The 16718-nt window shown below is 41.9% G+C and overlaps 1 protein-coding gene across 1 annotated transcript in view; it reads right to left on the bottom strand.

The window, feature by feature from the left end:
- Positions 1–16718, bottom strand: part of MSN (moesin) — an 87514-nt gene that overhangs the window by 36714 nt on the left and 34082 nt on the right. Inside the window, exon 2 of the mRNA XM_037017101.2 lies at positions 13218–13301. Within this exon, the coding sequence (XP_036872996.1) occupies positions 13218–13301 (84 nt within the window). The remainder of the gene's footprint in view (positions 1–13217; positions 13302–16718) is intronic.

Genomic DNA, 16718 nt, shown 5'->3' with positions numbered 1-16718 from the left:
TGAATTTTAGAACTATTTGTTCCAGTTTGCTAAAGAATGCTGTTGGTATGTTGATAGGGATTGCAGTGAATCTGTAGAATGCTTTAGGCAGGATGGACATTTTGATGATATTAATTCTTCCTAGCCAAGAGCATGGGATGAGTTTTCATTTGTTAGTGTCCACTTTAATTGCTCTTAAGAGTGTCTTGTAGATTTCAGGATATAGGTCTTTCACTTCCTTGGTTAGGTTTATTCCTAGGTATTGTATTCTTTTTGATGCAATTGCGAATGGAATTGTTTTCCTGATTTCTCTTTCTGCTAGTTCATTGTTAGTATATGGGAAAGCAACAGATTTCTGTGTACTAATTTCGTATCCTGCAACTTTTCTGAATTCCGATATTAGTTCTAGTAGTTTTGGAGTGGAGTCTTTAGGGTTTTTTATGTACAATATCATGTAATCTGCATATAGTGACAGTTTGACTTCTTTACCAATCTGGATTCATTGTATTTCTTTGTTTTGTCTAATTGCCGTGGCTAGGACCTCCAGTACTATGATGAATAACAGTGAGGAGAGTGGGCATCCCTGTCTTCTTTCCAATCTTAAGGAAAAGCTTTCAGCTTCTGGCTGTTCAGGATGATGTCGGCTGTGGGTTTATCATATATGGCCTTTATTATGTTGCCCTCTATACCTATTTTGTTGAGAGTTTTTATCATGAATGGATGTTGAATTTTGTTGAATGCTTTTTTAGTGTCAATACAGATGATCATGTGGCTTTTGTCCTTCCTTTTGTTGATGTGGTGGATGATGTTGATGGATTTTCGAATGTTGTACCATCCTTGCATCCCTGGGATGAATCCCAGTTAGTCATGGTGTATGATCATCTTGATGTATTTTTAAATTCGGTTTGCTAATATTTTGTAGAGTATTTTTGCATCTATGTTCATCAGGGATATTGGTCTGTAATTTTCCTTTTTGGTGGAGTCTTTGCCTAGTTTTGGTATTAGGGTGATGCTGCCTTCATAGAATGAGTCTGGAAGTACTCGCTACTGTTCTATTTTTTGGAAAAGTTTAAGGACAATGGATATTATATCTTCTCTGTATGTCTGATAAAATTCCGTGACAAATCCATCTGGCCCCAGGGTTTTGCTCTTGGGTAGATTTTTGAATACCACTTCAATTTCTTTGCTGGTAATTGGTCTGCTTAGACTTTCTGTTTCTTCCTTGTTCAGTCTTGGAAGATTGTATTTTTCTAGGAAGTTGTCCATTTCTTCTAGTTTTCCCAGCTTGTTAGCATATGGATTCTCATAGTATTCTTGATGATTCCTTGTATTTCCATGGGGTCTGTCGTGATTTTTCCTTTCTCGTTTCTGATTCTGCTGATGAGTGTAGATTCTCATTTTCTCTTAATAAGTCTGGCTAGAGGCTTATCTATTTTGTTTATTTTCTCAAAGAACCAGCTCTTGGTTTCATTGATTTTTTCTATTGTTTTATTCTTCTCAATTTTGTTTATTTATTCTCTGACCTCTCTTATGTCTCTCCTTCTGCTGACTTGGGGCCTGATTTGTTCTTCTTTTTCCAATTTCAATAATTGTGACATTAGACCATACTTTTGGGATTGTTCTTCCTTCCTTAAATAGGCCTGGATTGCTATACACTTTCCTCTTAGAACTGCTTTCGCTGAGTCCCACAGAAGTTGGGGCTTTGTGCTGTTGTCATTTGTCTCCATATATTGTGTGATCTCTGTTTTAATTTGATCGTTGACCCATCGATTATTTAGGAGCATGTTCTTAAGCTTTCATGTGTTTGTGAGCCTTTTTCCTTTCTTTGTACAATTTACTTCTAGTTTCATACCTTTGTGGTCTGAGAAGTTGGTTGGTAGGATTTCAATTTTTTTAATTTACTGAGGCTCTTTTTGTGGCCTAGTATGTGGTCTATTCTGAAAAATGTTCCATGTGCACTTGAGAAGAATGTGTATCCTGCTGCTTTTGGGTGTAGAGTTCTATAGATGTCTATTAGGTCCATCTGTTCTAGTGTGTTGTTCAGTGCCTCTGTGTCCTTACTTATTTTCTGTCTGGTGGATCTGTCGTTTGGAGTGAGCAATGTGTTGATGCCTCCCAAAATGGATGCACTGTATTCTACTTCCTCCCTTAATTCTGTTACTATTTGTTTCACGTATGTTGGTGCTCCTGTATTGGGTGCATATTATATTTATAATGGTTATATCCTCTTGTTGGACTGACCCTATATCATTATGTAATGTCCTTCTTTGTCTATTGTTACCTCATTGTTTTGAAGTCTATTTTGTCTGATACAAGTACTGCAACACCTGCTTTTTCCTCCCTGATGTTTGCATGAAATATCTTATTCCATCCCTTGACTTTTAGTCTGTGTATGTGTTTGGGTTTGAGGTGAGTCTCTTGTAAGCAACATATAGATGGGTCTTGCTTTTTCATCCATTCTATTACTCTGTGTCTTTGGATTGGTACATTCAGTCCATTTATATTTAGGGAGATTATTGAAAGACATGTACTTATTGCCATTGCAGGCTTTAGATTCATGGTTACCAAACATTCAAGGGCAGCTTCTTTACTATCTAACTATCTAACTTGACTCAGTTATTAAGATATTATAAACACAGTCTGATGATTCTTTACTTCTCTCCCTTCTTATTCTTCCTCCTCCATTCTTTATATGTTAGGTGTTCTATTCTGTGCTCTTTTGTGTTTCTTTTGACTGCTTTTGAGGGTGGTTGATTTTATGTTTTGCCTTTAGTTAGTATTTGGTTAGTCTGCTTTCTTTATTGTGATTTTATTTTCTCTGGTGATATCTATTTTGCCTTAGGAGTGCTTCCATCTAGAGCAGTCCCTTTAAAATATCCTGTAAAGATGTTTTGTAGGATGCAAATTCCCTCAACTTTTGCTTGTCTGGGAATTGTTACCTGCATTTCCCTCCTTCATATTTAAATGATAATCATGCTGGATACAGTATTCTTGGTTCAAGGCCCTTCTGTTTCATTGCATTAAATATATCATGCCGTTCTCTTCTGGCCTGTAAGATTTCTGTTGAGAAGTCTGATGATAGCCTGATGGGTTTTCCTTTGTAGGTGACCTTTTTTCTCTCTCTGGATGCCATTTTAATTATTATGTGTCTTGGTGTTGTTCTCCTTGGTTCCGTTTTGTTGGGAGTTCTGTGGGCTTCCATGGTCTGAGAGACTATTTCCTCCCCCAGTTTGGGGAATTTTTCAGCAATTATTTCTTCAAATATACCTTCTATGCCTTTTTCTCTCTCTTCTTCTTCTGGTACACCTATAATGTGGATATTTTTCCATTTGAACTGGTCACACAGTTCTCTTAGTGTTCTTTCATTACTGGAGATCCTTTTATCTCTCTCTCTGCCTCAGCTTCTCTGTTTTCCTGTTCTCTGATTTCTATTCCATTAACGGCCTCTTGAACCTCATCCATTCTGTTTTTAAGTCCTTCCAAAGATTGTTTTATTTCTGTATTCTCCCTCCTAACTTTATCCTTTAGCTCTTGCATATCTCTCTGCAGGTTCATCAGCATGGTTATGACCTTGTTTTGAATTCTTTTTCAGGAAGATTGGTTAAATCTATCTCCCCTGGCTCCCTCTCCCTGTCAGGGGTTGTCTGTGTGATTCTGGACTGGATCAAATTATTCTGCCTTTTCATGGTGATAGGGTAGTTGTGGGCAGTTGGCACATGTGTTAGCTGGGAGAACAAAGTCCCTTCCTGCTTGCTGTTGCCTTGCCCTCCACAGAGCAGTTTCCAGTTTTATTTCCTAAGCCTCCATGGGCAGTGCAGTCATCAGGGCAGCCCAGAGCCCTGCGGGGAGGTGCAGGTGTGCCAGGTGTACTCTCCTGCGAGAACAGCTACCCTTTGCAACCTGTCCTGGCTTCCTTTGTCTGAGCGCCCCGGCAGGGCCTCAGAGTCTGGCCAATGCAGCTGCGCAGGAGTCTCTGGGTGGTTGCTGTGGGTGTGGCTGCTCTCAGGCTGCTCCCCTGCTATGGCAGGGTCACACCAGAGGGGGAATGGACAGAAGGCTGTTTATCGCTGTGAGAGGCTTCAGAGCTGGGCTGCCTCCCAGGTGGCTGGAGTGCCTGAATTTCCCCGGGATTCCCAGCTGCTAGGCTGAGTGTGCCGGGATGCTTCCGTCCAGCTGTGAGGCCCCTGTCCCTTTAAGACTTCCAAAAAAAAAGCGCTTGCTTTTCTTTTGTCCCAGGGGCACCGGGTGTGGGGACCCACTCGCAGGTTTTATTGTTCCATTTCCCTAATATCCAGCACACCATGCAACAGTGTGTCTGCACTCCCAGTTCCACTCCCTCCCCACTCTGACTCCTCTCCTCCCGCTGGTGGGCTGGGCTGGGGGGAGTGCTCAGGTCCCGCCAGGCTGCGGCTTGTATCTTACTCCCTTTGTCAGGCACTGAGTTCTCGCAGATGTAAATGGATCCTGGCTGTTGTACTGTATCTTCTGGTCTCTCTTTTAGGAATAGTTGTATTTGTTGTATTTTCAAAAATATATATGGTTTTGGGAGGAGATTTCCACTGCCCTACTCATGCCGCCATCTTGGCTCCTCCCCTATCTCTTTTAATTTTTATAAGAGCCCTATGATATAATTATAATTTGGCCTATTTTACAGATAGTTAGAGTAAGGTTCTGAGAAGTGAAGGCTCAGTTAGCAAGCAGCAAAGTCAGGTCTGACTCCAAACCCACTCAAATACAGTGCTTTCTGCCACCTCCTTCCCTCTCTTATGCCATGCAGCTTCCCACTCCCAGGAGGATTAAAGGCTAAAGGTAGAGATTGTTGGCTTAACTCCTACATCTTGTTCTTCTGGGTTGCTTTTTCATCTTTACCGACTGGGAATAATGCCCACACCCTTCAGACTGATTTCCATTTACATTGCCCCAAGTAAAAAAGCTTGAGGAGACAGACACAGCAGGGACTGTGGTATCTACACACCCCTAAGCTGTCCTGTGCCTAGAGGTTGAAATGCTTTTTCCAGCCCTCATTAGAACCCAGTCATGATTCCCCTTACCACTCACACAGGTAAAGAGTGAGAATGAGGGTGGAAACAGAGTGGTTACCTCAGTGTACTGAGGAAGTGCCTGGTGTTCTGTACCTCTTGGATAAATAGAGGCAGGAAAGGAAGGCCAGCCAAGAGAAGACAGATGAGGTCTGTTTTCCAGTTCTTGACATTGGCATGTTAATGGTTCTGGCTGGGGCAACTGTCACGGCATGCCCACCACTGGGAATGGAGGTAGTAAAGCTGAACCACATCCCAGTGAAGTAATGCTGGCATCATGCAGTCTTCTTTATCTTATCTTTTTGTGGGGGAGAATGGGAGGAAGTGGGGAAGTGAGGCAAAGAAATTTTATTTATGGAGATAGAAACAAGGAACAAGGATCCAAGGTTGCTGATGTCTTTCTCTGTGAATAAATAATTATCTCCCCTCAATACACACACACACCTCTCCACTGTATCCACAAAGTTTCTACTATGCATCCAAATCCAGGCCCCATAGTCATTCCCAGAGCTTCAGGAGCCCCAAGGAAAAAGTAGCCCATATTTATTAAGTACCAGTTATACACCAGGTACTGAACACTCAACAATACCAAGATTGCTATTATCTCCATTTTATAAATGAGGAAACTAAGGGTGAGAGGCAATCTGTCTAAAACTGTAGAGCCTAGACTAGAATCTTGAGGTATAAGACTCTAAAGCTTGCACCCTTTCTTCTCTAGCATGCCATCTCCTAATGCCAAGGGCTCACAGGGCTTAGAAGCCCTGGGGTTTGCAAGGGCCTAACTGTCTTTTTAGCCAGATAATGAACTCCACATCGAGGTATGGTTCCTAGCCTTCCCACTAGGTTCAGCCAACAACCACGTTGGAAAGAAGCCATATCCCCAAGTCATCAACCTTCACTGCCCACTGGGGTATGCAAGGTAGTCACCCTTCCCTTTTATAGCTTCAATCAGGTATCAGGCCCTTTCATAGCTTGAATCAGGTATCAGGAAACTTGAGCAAAAATATCACTTCTGTCTCCAACTTGCTGTGGGACCTTAAGGCAGCACATTTCCCTCTCTGGGCCTCAGGTTCCCCATCTACCCAGCTTTCCCATTTACTACAAGTGGTGCAGTCTAAATGGCCTCTTTCTTCTCTCAAGTTCTATCATTCTAAAAATTAGGTTATTTATAAATGACTAAGAAATGTAATCCCATTTCCCACCTACCTCCTGCGGACTTGGGTAACTAGGAATGTATTTAGAAGAGATACATGTGGGGGTAGGGGTATGAGGAAAGACTGGATTCAATGGCAAGGTGAGTCCATGAGTCAAAATTAATAGGCAGTAGGAATTGTCAGCAGGTTTCAGATGAAGAATCCAAAATGCTCATGCTGAAATGTGATATTGGCTTTTTTTGGCAGAAGATAGAGGGGGAAGGTGTGGACAGAAAGATTTTTTAAAGCACCTCTTTTATCCTAGACATAAGATAGGGCCCAATTAGTAGTTCTAATCATTTTCCATAGGGTTGCAGAATCATAGTGTGTCCAGATGCAGTTGGTGGAAGAAGTAAATTCCAAAAAACAATTCAGCCCCAGGGGAGAAAGAGACCCCATAAAGATGCTGAAGATGGACCATTAGGGCAAGGTTGCTAGGTCATGGTGGGGTGGGGGGCATACTGGGAACAGAACTGGTAGAGCAGCAACTGGCCTTTGCTTGTTCCAACAGCCCAGTTGTAAAGGCTCAGGAGATTCTGGAACTAAAAGGAAATGAGGCAGGCACACACTACGTAGCCAGTCTCAGAGGTCCCAGAAGTGAGGTCCTTAGCCTCCTTATTCACCAGATTCTCTGTTTCACTAGTGGGATATGTAGAGCTGTAATAAGAGGAGGATCACTAAGAGCCAAAATTGTTCCAGGATCTGGAGTACCTCTGAGGAAAAGCTGGGCAAAGTAATAGCTAAAACAGTATCCAAAGAAAGACCTCAGGATCAGCAGGGAATTTTAATTCTCTGAGCACTGCCTCCTCTTTACAAACACAGAGAAATCAGATGCATATAGATTTCTCACTTCCTTAGTCTCCATGAGCAACATCTCTCAGCCTCCACTTTAGTTCCAAAGTGAGGAAGTGAGGGTGTGGGGGAAGGAAATATGATCTTAAGTCGGAATTGAGACCCAACAAGAACAAAGGATAAAAGAGATGACCCCTGGACTCCAGGCTATAAGGAAATCTCCAATTAACATCCACAGGGTACTGGGAATTATTTGATCAGGCAACTGTTGGCCCCACTTTCAACTTGGGAATGAGGCAATCTTTGCTTCCCCCTATACTTCCACTCCACAGGAAAAAGAAATCTCATTTTCTAGTGGGAGACATTATTATCTAGGTCCTGGTTTTTGGAACAACATCTGTGACTCAAGTCAATAGGGGTCCTTACGATTCCACTCTAAGAAATTACTCCACCTGAGAAAAAAATTATTTCTTGGCTGACTTTGCCTGCAAACAGCTAGCTCATCTGGCCTGAGCTAGATCTCTCAAAGCTGGCACGGAAGAAATCCTTAAGCTGCAAAAGACAATGAATGCTTATATATATATACACCCAGGGGGAAAAGGAAGTAGATGGCCTCAGCCAGAATTTCTTTGAAACCCCAGGTTTAATCTTAATGATTTGTGAAAATTTTAAATTCTACTTAAATATCTGTTTTAATTATTAAAGAGGTAATATCTACAAGTAACTCCAAAATACTAAATTACATTCATCCCACAGCTCTGTGTATCTCCTGAAACCTGCCACATATACCTAGAGGGGCTAGGACTTCAGTTTGTAAGACTCTCTGTGGATTCTACTCATCCACACAATACAACCCCCCAAAAAAGACTGTGGAGCACTATGGGGTTATTATTAGCATCCTAGAAGCATAAACTGGAAAATTGGGGCCCTGTGAGGGGAGGACATTTGCCTCTGAGAAAAGACTCACTAATTACAAGGAGGCATATGGATATAAGAAAGAACCCCCTTTTGCCTCTTTTTCTGTATATGAAGGCTGCCTACACCTTAAGACTGTGGACAGGAGGGGAAATCAGGTCAATTCCAGAGCCCAGAGCCCCTGTTCCTATATCCCCTGTGCATCTATCTGAGTAAACAAACTAGGGACATAACTAGCCACTTCAGAAGCCCAGAGCAGGACTGGGAAGCAAGGCTGGAGCCTCAAGAGGAAAACGGCATGAGAAATTATGTGTAAAATTGCATCAATGTCCAAACACCTGAGGTCCATTGAGATCCTATTACAGGCTTGGCAATAGCTTCATCAACCACCCACCCACAAGAAAATCAATGCACAACTGTAAAGTTCCAGGACAGGCTGTCACCATCGCTGCTTCTGCTACTCTACACTGCCTGTGCTCAAGTGGCCACCTGCTCCACAACACAGAACATACTCAGCTGCAGTTCTAAGTTTAGGGACCAAACTTTCCTCCACTCAGAACAGGAACAGGCAAAAAAAGGGGAGGTCTGAGAAAAGTGGAAATGCTCTATGCCTTGGTTCAAGCCACTCTACCACTGCCTAGCTTTCTAAACTTAATCAGTCTTTTTCCCTTCCTAAGCCTCAGTTCCTCATCTATAAGATAGGGATACTACTATTATAATAATAGATAGTAGTTACCTTATTAAATAGAAATAGAAGAGAAGAAAGGGTCGCTGCCTTCAATGCAGAGTCCACAAATCCTAAGAACTTTATTGAGCCAGAAAGGCTTCTTGGTTTCGTGGCTCCCTTATCTGAATTCCCAGGGCAATTTCCACCTACCTGTTTAGCCCTAACAAGAACCAACATCAGAATGGCCTGCTTATGCACCAGGCACTTTGGTCATTTGAAAATTAAATAAAACCACAAAATCTCTGATATTAGTGTGACTACCATTTTACTGAGGAAAGCAAAGTCCTAAGAAGCTGAATGAGACATCCAAGATCACACAACTAAACAGCTGGACAGAATTTGAATCTGAGGCTCCCACCAAATCCCATGCAATAATTTATACACTATACACCACCTCTGTATACAACCTGAGCCTCAAGGGTGTTTCTTTCATACTGTGTGGAAGGGGAGTTGAATGTACCTTTCTGTGCTTCCATAGATTAAGAAACTCCAAGTCCCTGAAGGGCAGAGATGGTGTCTGAAAGGTGTCTGAAATTATAGCATGGGATTTGGTGGCAGTCAAGGATTTTGCTTTCCTCAGTAAAATGGTTCTCTTCAAAACACAATAGATCTTCAGTCAGTACTAAATCAGTCAGTGAATAGATAAATGAATGGATGCTCTGAGATTTCACCTTTCCTCCAGAGAACAAAATTTGGAGTGGCGAGCTACACCAAAGTTAAAGCTAGAGACTCCAGCTGGGGCGGAGCCTAGCAGATAGTTCTGAAACTCATGATGCAGCACTGCCCCCTAATGTTGGGTAATCAAGCGCTTTCTCAAGAACTGCAGGCTTCAGAAGCTGGGCGGTAGGGAAGGCAAGTGACAGAATTGCTGTAGCAAAATGTGTTCTCTCTCCTCCCTAGCAATGAGCACACTCACAAGAAACAAAGGTAAACAGGAGAAACCATGGGCCCTACTTCCTTTTCCCACCAAGGGAAAAGGGTCTCTTCAAACTATGGATTCTTGGGTCTCTTCAGGCTACGGATTCCCACTGTTGCCTATTATTTATCACTGGTGCCAAGGAGTGTGCTTCCTCTCTCTAGTCAACTTCCGCTCTGGTCATCCGCCAGACAGCTACTGAGTTCCAGGAGGCCCCAAAGTCAGCTCCGTCCTCCTATGCCCTGGTTCCACCAGGAGGGACCCCTTGAATGATGGGTCTCAGAAGCCAGACAGAATGGACTTCCTCCCTTATGCCTCATCAAGTTAGAGAAGAGAGCATATCCTCCAATGGCCTGTGAACACGTACCTCTGCAGATTCCCATCTAAGTTGTGTGCCAGATGCTCAATTCCTTTTCCGTGTCATTTTTATCTACGGGGCCCCAGCGCTGCTCCTTCCTTCCTACAACAGCACCTCAGAGATCTCAAGACAGAACACATCTTGAGTTTTCTCTAAGCCAAACAGCTTCATTTGCCCCAAGCAGAGTAGTGCAGTGGGGAAGAAAGTATAGTTTTACAGTCAGAACTGTTTGAGACTCCATGTCACAACTTATTAACTACATAAACTAAGGAGGTTCTTTCACCTCTTAAAGGCAGGATCACTGCAAGGATTAAAGCACCTAACAAGAGCTAGTCCATAGTAGGTGCTCAATGAATGATATTTCTCAAAAGACACTGATCTTTTAGATGAAAAGTCATGAATTTCCTTGGTTTTCACACTTTCTTTTTCCCAACAAGTATGAAAGAGTCAAGTATCTCAAGGGCTTTGTCTGGGAAGCAGTAACTTTCAAAACTAGCACATCAATCTGGCCAGAGCTCCCTAACATCTGGGCTTCCCTCAGAACCACACCCACAGTACACAAACCAAACCAACATTAACAAATTACCAGGCCTTGTGGTTTTTCTAAGTTAATAAACTTCTTTGTTCAAGGATTTTTCTGCCCTAGGCTCTAAATTATGTCTTCTTCACCCTCCACAGCTATGTCCCTCCAATGCAAATGGACAAAGTACCCAGTGTTGATGGCAGAGGATCACATCATTTGGCTTGAGAGAGTTGGGTATAGAACCAGGGCTCTGGGAAGGAGTCTGAGTAGAGGCCAAAGAAGCCTCTGGTTCCCAGCTGGACTATAAAATCCACACTGGCTGATACTCTTCCCTCTATAGCTACTGCCCAGAGCCCAACAGCCTACATATTATATTAATACTTTCTCCCTTTTGTCCCAGACACAGTAAGAACACTTCATCCATGAATAGATGTGTCCCCTAATAGGTAGCTACCGCCTGTACCTGCTGGTATATGCCAACTGCTAGTCATACTCAACTGAGGCATTTCTCTCATTTTTATAGAAAAGGTCAATTTTAAATCTGAATAGTGGGGTTAGAAATGGAAATGAAGAGACATGGAATACAGAAATAAATGCCAGAGATAAATTTCAGAGATACAGGGATATTTGAGAGATCAGTTAGACACTGTAAAGATGGGGAGACTGAAGCTCAAGGGAGGGAAAGGTTTGTGTAAAGTATCAGGAGAGTTAGTGGTAAACCCAACCATAGGACCCAGGATTCCTAACTTTTTATCCAGTGCCCTTTCATCTTCACCAGGATGTCACTTTAAAAGCTCTGCAATATAAAAACTGCATGCAAAGGGAGAATGCAAAACCTTGATGTGATCAATATGCATTCAATCATTCCAGACTAGCATTGAAATTACTTGCAAGCTATGTGAATGTCAGCACATTACTTTAATTATAGTAAATGTATGTTTAAATGTTCCTCTAATTTGAACTTCCACAAATTAAATATCAATGATTACACTTCACCATTTAAAACAAACTCCAGAAAAAAAGCAAGTTCCAGCTAAATCCAAAATTAGACACTCTTGAGGATCATCAAGTTCATCTCCCAATTCTAAATGATTGAGACAATGTCATGGCATTTGACAGCTATCATTTATTACATCTCTAGTACACGATGGATGCTTCACATAACACTCACTTCCCTATTTGTATTTTCTTATCATCCTCACCTATTTCTAATATATCCTTTTGGATTTTATGTATCCTTATAAACCACCATAACAAATTTTTTGGGTAACAAGTGAGATATAAAATACTTTTTTCATAATCTCACAAAAAACTTATAAAGTAGGTATTAGACCCACTTTTTCACCCCCTCAGATGAGAATATAAACCCAGAGAAGTTCAATAATTTCCCCAAGGCATAGCTAGAAAAATGAAGATTTTTGTTTCCTCAAAATGGGGCCAGTACTAAGTCCTGCACTCATAGGGCTTTCTAATGGTCAAATGGTACACAAAATGCCTGTCACAGTAACTAACATACAGTAATCCCTGGACAAATGTTAACTTTCATCTGTATTAGCCATAGATAACAATTTTCCCACTCTACCATGTGACATCAGGGACTTAAGGGGCATGCCCAAGCTGTCCCCAGATTTCTAGCCATCCCTTCCCTTTTACATGGAGACCTGAATGGAAACAGTCCCCTACCAGCCCCACATCCATTCTCTCCTTCTTTTCTCCTCACCAATCAGGAGTATTCACAGGAATAGAATAATTTCATTTGAATACAACTTCCTTTGTCTTTCTTCCTTCCCATTCCCAACTCATGGGAAAAGTAGAGGGACTCAGAAAGAGCACAAAGGACAAAGGAAAGCAAGAGGGCCTGGAAAACTCATCAAGGTGACATGTGGTTCCAAAATCCTGGACAATGTCAGACCCCACCACCACCTCACCAGAGGCTGATGAGAAAATGGGATAATGGCCTGTCTGGAAGAATCCCAGCCTCTGGAAATGGGAGACCCATTTTTGCACCTAGAAGGCTGGTCACAGATGACACACTTCCTTAATCCCTGGAGACTCTTTGAATACTGAAAGATTCTATGGCCCCCACCTGGCTATTATATTACATAGCACAGCCCTTCTAATAATAGTTAGTCACAGTAAAGGTATACCCCTTGGGTGAGAGATGGGAATGACCACATTAATACTATCTCCATGGCATGACTGCAAGAGATAAAGTACCCTACTATTGCATTCATCATCCCCAGCTGTGTCTTAAATCCCAATGTTCCTTTGAGGGAAATATACATAGAGCACACTATCTTAGGGAGAATAAATTGGTTTCCTTCTACTAGCAAGAAAATAATATGTGACAGAGGCCATGTGGTACAGTAACTACAGTGTGGTGTTCCAATCACAGCCAGATACTAGCTAGGTACAATTAAGTTATTTAATTTCTGAGCCTTATTATTAAAAGAGAGAAGGGATCACTTACAGATTTTAGAGTTGAAAAGAAGGCTCTGTGAACTAACATTTTTAGAGTATCTAGCACAGAGTCATACCCTGCTCACTGTTTTTTTTTCCTACCACGTTCAGGACCACAGATAGGATTAACTAGGGGTATCCTAGGTGTGGGCTGCCAAAGTTAAACTTTGCCTCCTTTTTTATTAAGGCTGGGGCCAGCCTTTGTTTAAACCTATCTTGGAAGTACAAGTAGGAGAAGAGATTACCAAGAAATGTGTATGTGACGGGAGCTTTTGGGAGAAACAGAAGAGGCTAAGGATCAAATTCCTTCTTTACCTGGTCAAACAGCTGCTTGCCAGTGGTGTTGGGCTGGATGGCAAACTCCAGCTCTGCATCCATGGTGGTCACACGCACATTAATCTAGGATGAGATCAAAGAAGGCAAGTTAGTTGTGTGCCTCTGTGCTCAGCAGAGCCTGGGACAAAGGTCTCTGTTCAACCACAGAAAAGGGTCCTATTATGCTGTGACCCTGAGCAACTTAGACATTGGTTGGAAGGGAGAATATTGAAACAAACAAACAATAACTCACCCCCAGCTCCCAACCAGCTTACAGAACACAAAAAACAGAGCCACAAAGAAATCCTTGCCAAGGGGCAAACAAGTTAATGCAAATCAGCCTACTATCAAGAGAAAGCAAGTGCTGACTATACTTTTTCTTCCAGGAAGACTGTCCCACCTATACCAGCCAGCTCCATGCTCACAGCATTCTCTCCCCATCTGTGACCTACAGCCTGGAATATTTATAGTTCTGGCCTTTGCAGAGGCAAGTGAAGGTCAGGATAAAGAACACTGGTTTCCAAACCTAGCACTTTAAGTGGTTCAGTCTACAACCTTGGATGTCTTATCCCCTTACTGGGCCTTAGTTACCTCATCTGTGCAAGAGCAGGAATGGGGTGGGGGATCAATTACATTAGGTGATCTCCCAGGACCATTTCAGTGCTGACGTCTATGGTTCTATATACCAACTTGCATTGTTAACACTTCCTGTATTGATCGCAGTGGTCTCCCCAGGCACAAGAAAAGAAAGGGGCCTCAACAGAGGTAGGTGTGGGCAACATGGAAATGCTACCAAAGTTAAGTCAGCAGTTGGAAAAGGAACAGAGACAGGCCCAGATGAATGTAACAGGTAGCCGCACACAGGAATTCATAGGCACTAGGCAAAGTACTTTCCACCTTTACAGATAGATCCCCTAGACCAAGTCAATGATAGCTGAAATTTCATCAGTAGAGATTTGTTCCTTTGGCTAAAACCTTGGCAGTGGTGGTAACAGCAGTAACAGCAAAAATAAGCCACAGATTTCAGGTTTGGTGACTGACTAATCGTTAGGTGCTTCATATGCACTACCCCATTTAATATCAACAATCATCCTGTGAAGTAGAGTATTACTTCCATATTGGTTATGAAGAAATATATATCTGTCTAGAGTCACATCACTAGTAAGTGGGAAAGACAGAGTTTGTATTCAGATCTAAGTCCAAACGTCACAATTTAAACCAATGTGCTAAACTTCTCTTGGATCAAATAAAAAAATATATATACCCTCCATTAAAAGAAATCAAGGATTAGTTTTTAAATTGTTGGGACATTTTGCTTAAGTAATCTATATGATACAGCCACAAGATGGGCTATTACATGGTCATATAAAATATTTATGAAAACTATTTCAAGCTCAGGGAATATACTTTGGTATTTTTAAGTGAGGAAGAGTAAGCAACAGATTACATGAGCTCAACTTTGTAAAAAGTTATGCACATAGAGATTAGAATTACACCCAAGTGTAAATTAGTTGATTTTTGGGCAGTGATCTTTTAAGTGTGCTCTCCCTTCATTTTCTAGTATGCTCACATACCACTAATACTGGCTGGGAGGGGGACCAAAAATAGAATTGTCAAAGATGCAAATCTTCATGGAGTGGGTAATACACTAAGCCTTATCAGTCTTTGACACCTCTAGGCCTTTCCTGAGCATAAGGGTCAGTTAGTGGGGAAGAGGGGCCTGACAGCCATTTTGCCAACTAAACAATTCTGATGAGGAGCAAGCCTGGGGAACAACTTTGTAAATAAATCTCACCAGGGAGCCAGGGAGGAAATCTATTTCAGGATTGACAATGGAACAGGAAAGGCCCTGAAGGCAGGAACAAGTAAGCCAAGTACTCCAGTGGGAGACGGACAAGGTTAGCCACCTTGACTCAGTGTTACCCTAGGCTTCCTGCCAATCCAGTTACCTCCATAGAATGAGGCCCTTGTGAGGTAGGGAGAATGAGACCCCCATTGGCTGGATTTGGCCTCAACATTTAGCCTAATATCACCAGAGCAGGGCATGGGGAACCTCAAAAGGCCAATGACTGAGGGGAAAGAGTGGAAAAGGGATGGGACACGGGCCTTTGAGTACACTGAAATTCATTCTCACCTCAAGGTCTCTGTCTTTCTTAGAGTTCCCTCTCCAGTACCCAAGATTATATGGCTACTCATAAGGTGTTGCCTTATGAGTACTAAGCAAAGGGATATGAGAGATACAAAGATATGGCATAGTATATAGACTTAGAATGGGAACATTTTATATCTTGACCTTTTTTGTGCCATGGACCCTTCTGGGCAGTCTGGTGAAATCTATGGAACCCTTCTCAGAATATTTGTAAATGCATGAAATTAAATAGATACAAGAGACAAATTATATTGAGAGTTATCAAAATGTAATACGTGCCTTTTTTTATTAAATTAAGTAATTACCTAGCACTAGGTCTTACTATTTATCACTACTGTAATTATAATTTTACATTGAGCATTAATGATATTTTGAAAAATCTGTAATTTAAATCATGATATAAAAGTACCTTAGATTCCCACCAGTGACAAAGTTACAGGTTACTGCCATTACTATTGCTTGGGTTTGATTGTTTGCCTATATTTGTAACTGAAAAAGGGGCTAAATTTCAGTGATAGTTTAATGAAAGCAAACACGTAATCTTCCTCCATCCAAGTTGATAGATCCTTCCCACTTCAAATTATATTCATGAACCCCATGGAGGCCCAAGGACTCTAGGCTAAGGAGCTTCCTATAAATGTATTTCAGTTCACCCAATATTAATGGAACACTATGTTTAAGGAACTATGGTTGGCAGTAGAGCTAAAGAACCAGTCCCTGCCCCGAGGCCCTTACTGAATTACAGGAAAACTCTAATATACAAGGGATACCCTGAGAAGTACCATAGCAGAACAGAAGAAATATTTTGTGGAAATAAGGAACCACAGTTCAAAGTGGTAATCTTCACTGTTCTCTAAAGATAAGCTGGAATTTGAAAAGGGGAGACTATGGGTGTGAGAGGAAGGACACCTAAATGCCCCAGGTAGAGAAACCAATACATGCAATGGCCCAGAAGGAGATGCAGATGACCTGTTGAGAAGCAAGCATGCAGGCCTACTCCAGAATGAAAGACGCCTATAGAATGAAAAGTGGGCAGGGAGGCTGGGAAGGTAGGTAGAGGGCTTTGATAGCTATACTAGAAAGCCTGACCTTAATCCTGTAGACAGCAGCCAGCCAGCCTACAGGTTCTCAGCAAGGTGGGGCAGGATCACAACAGGGCTTTTCTAAGAAAGTACCCAAGGAGAAAACTAAGGAAAGGGGTGGGACTCTAAGAAAATATTCCACAAGCTAGGAGTTCCCTTTCATTCACACAACTGGGAAAAATTTGTAAAGTAAATAAACCAGTGTTTCTCACAGATCATGTTCAATCTACCATCTTCAGAGCCTGGCCCATTAGCCCAAATATTTAATTC

Source organism: Manis javanica, chromosome X (assembly GCF_040802235.1).
Source record: "Manis javanica isolate MJ-LG chromosome X, MJ_LKY, whole genome shotgun sequence".
Taxonomy (NCBI): Eukaryota; Metazoa; Chordata; class Mammalia; order Pholidota; family Manidae; genus Manis; species Manis javanica.
This window is presented reverse-complemented; position numbering and strand designations above follow the sequence as displayed.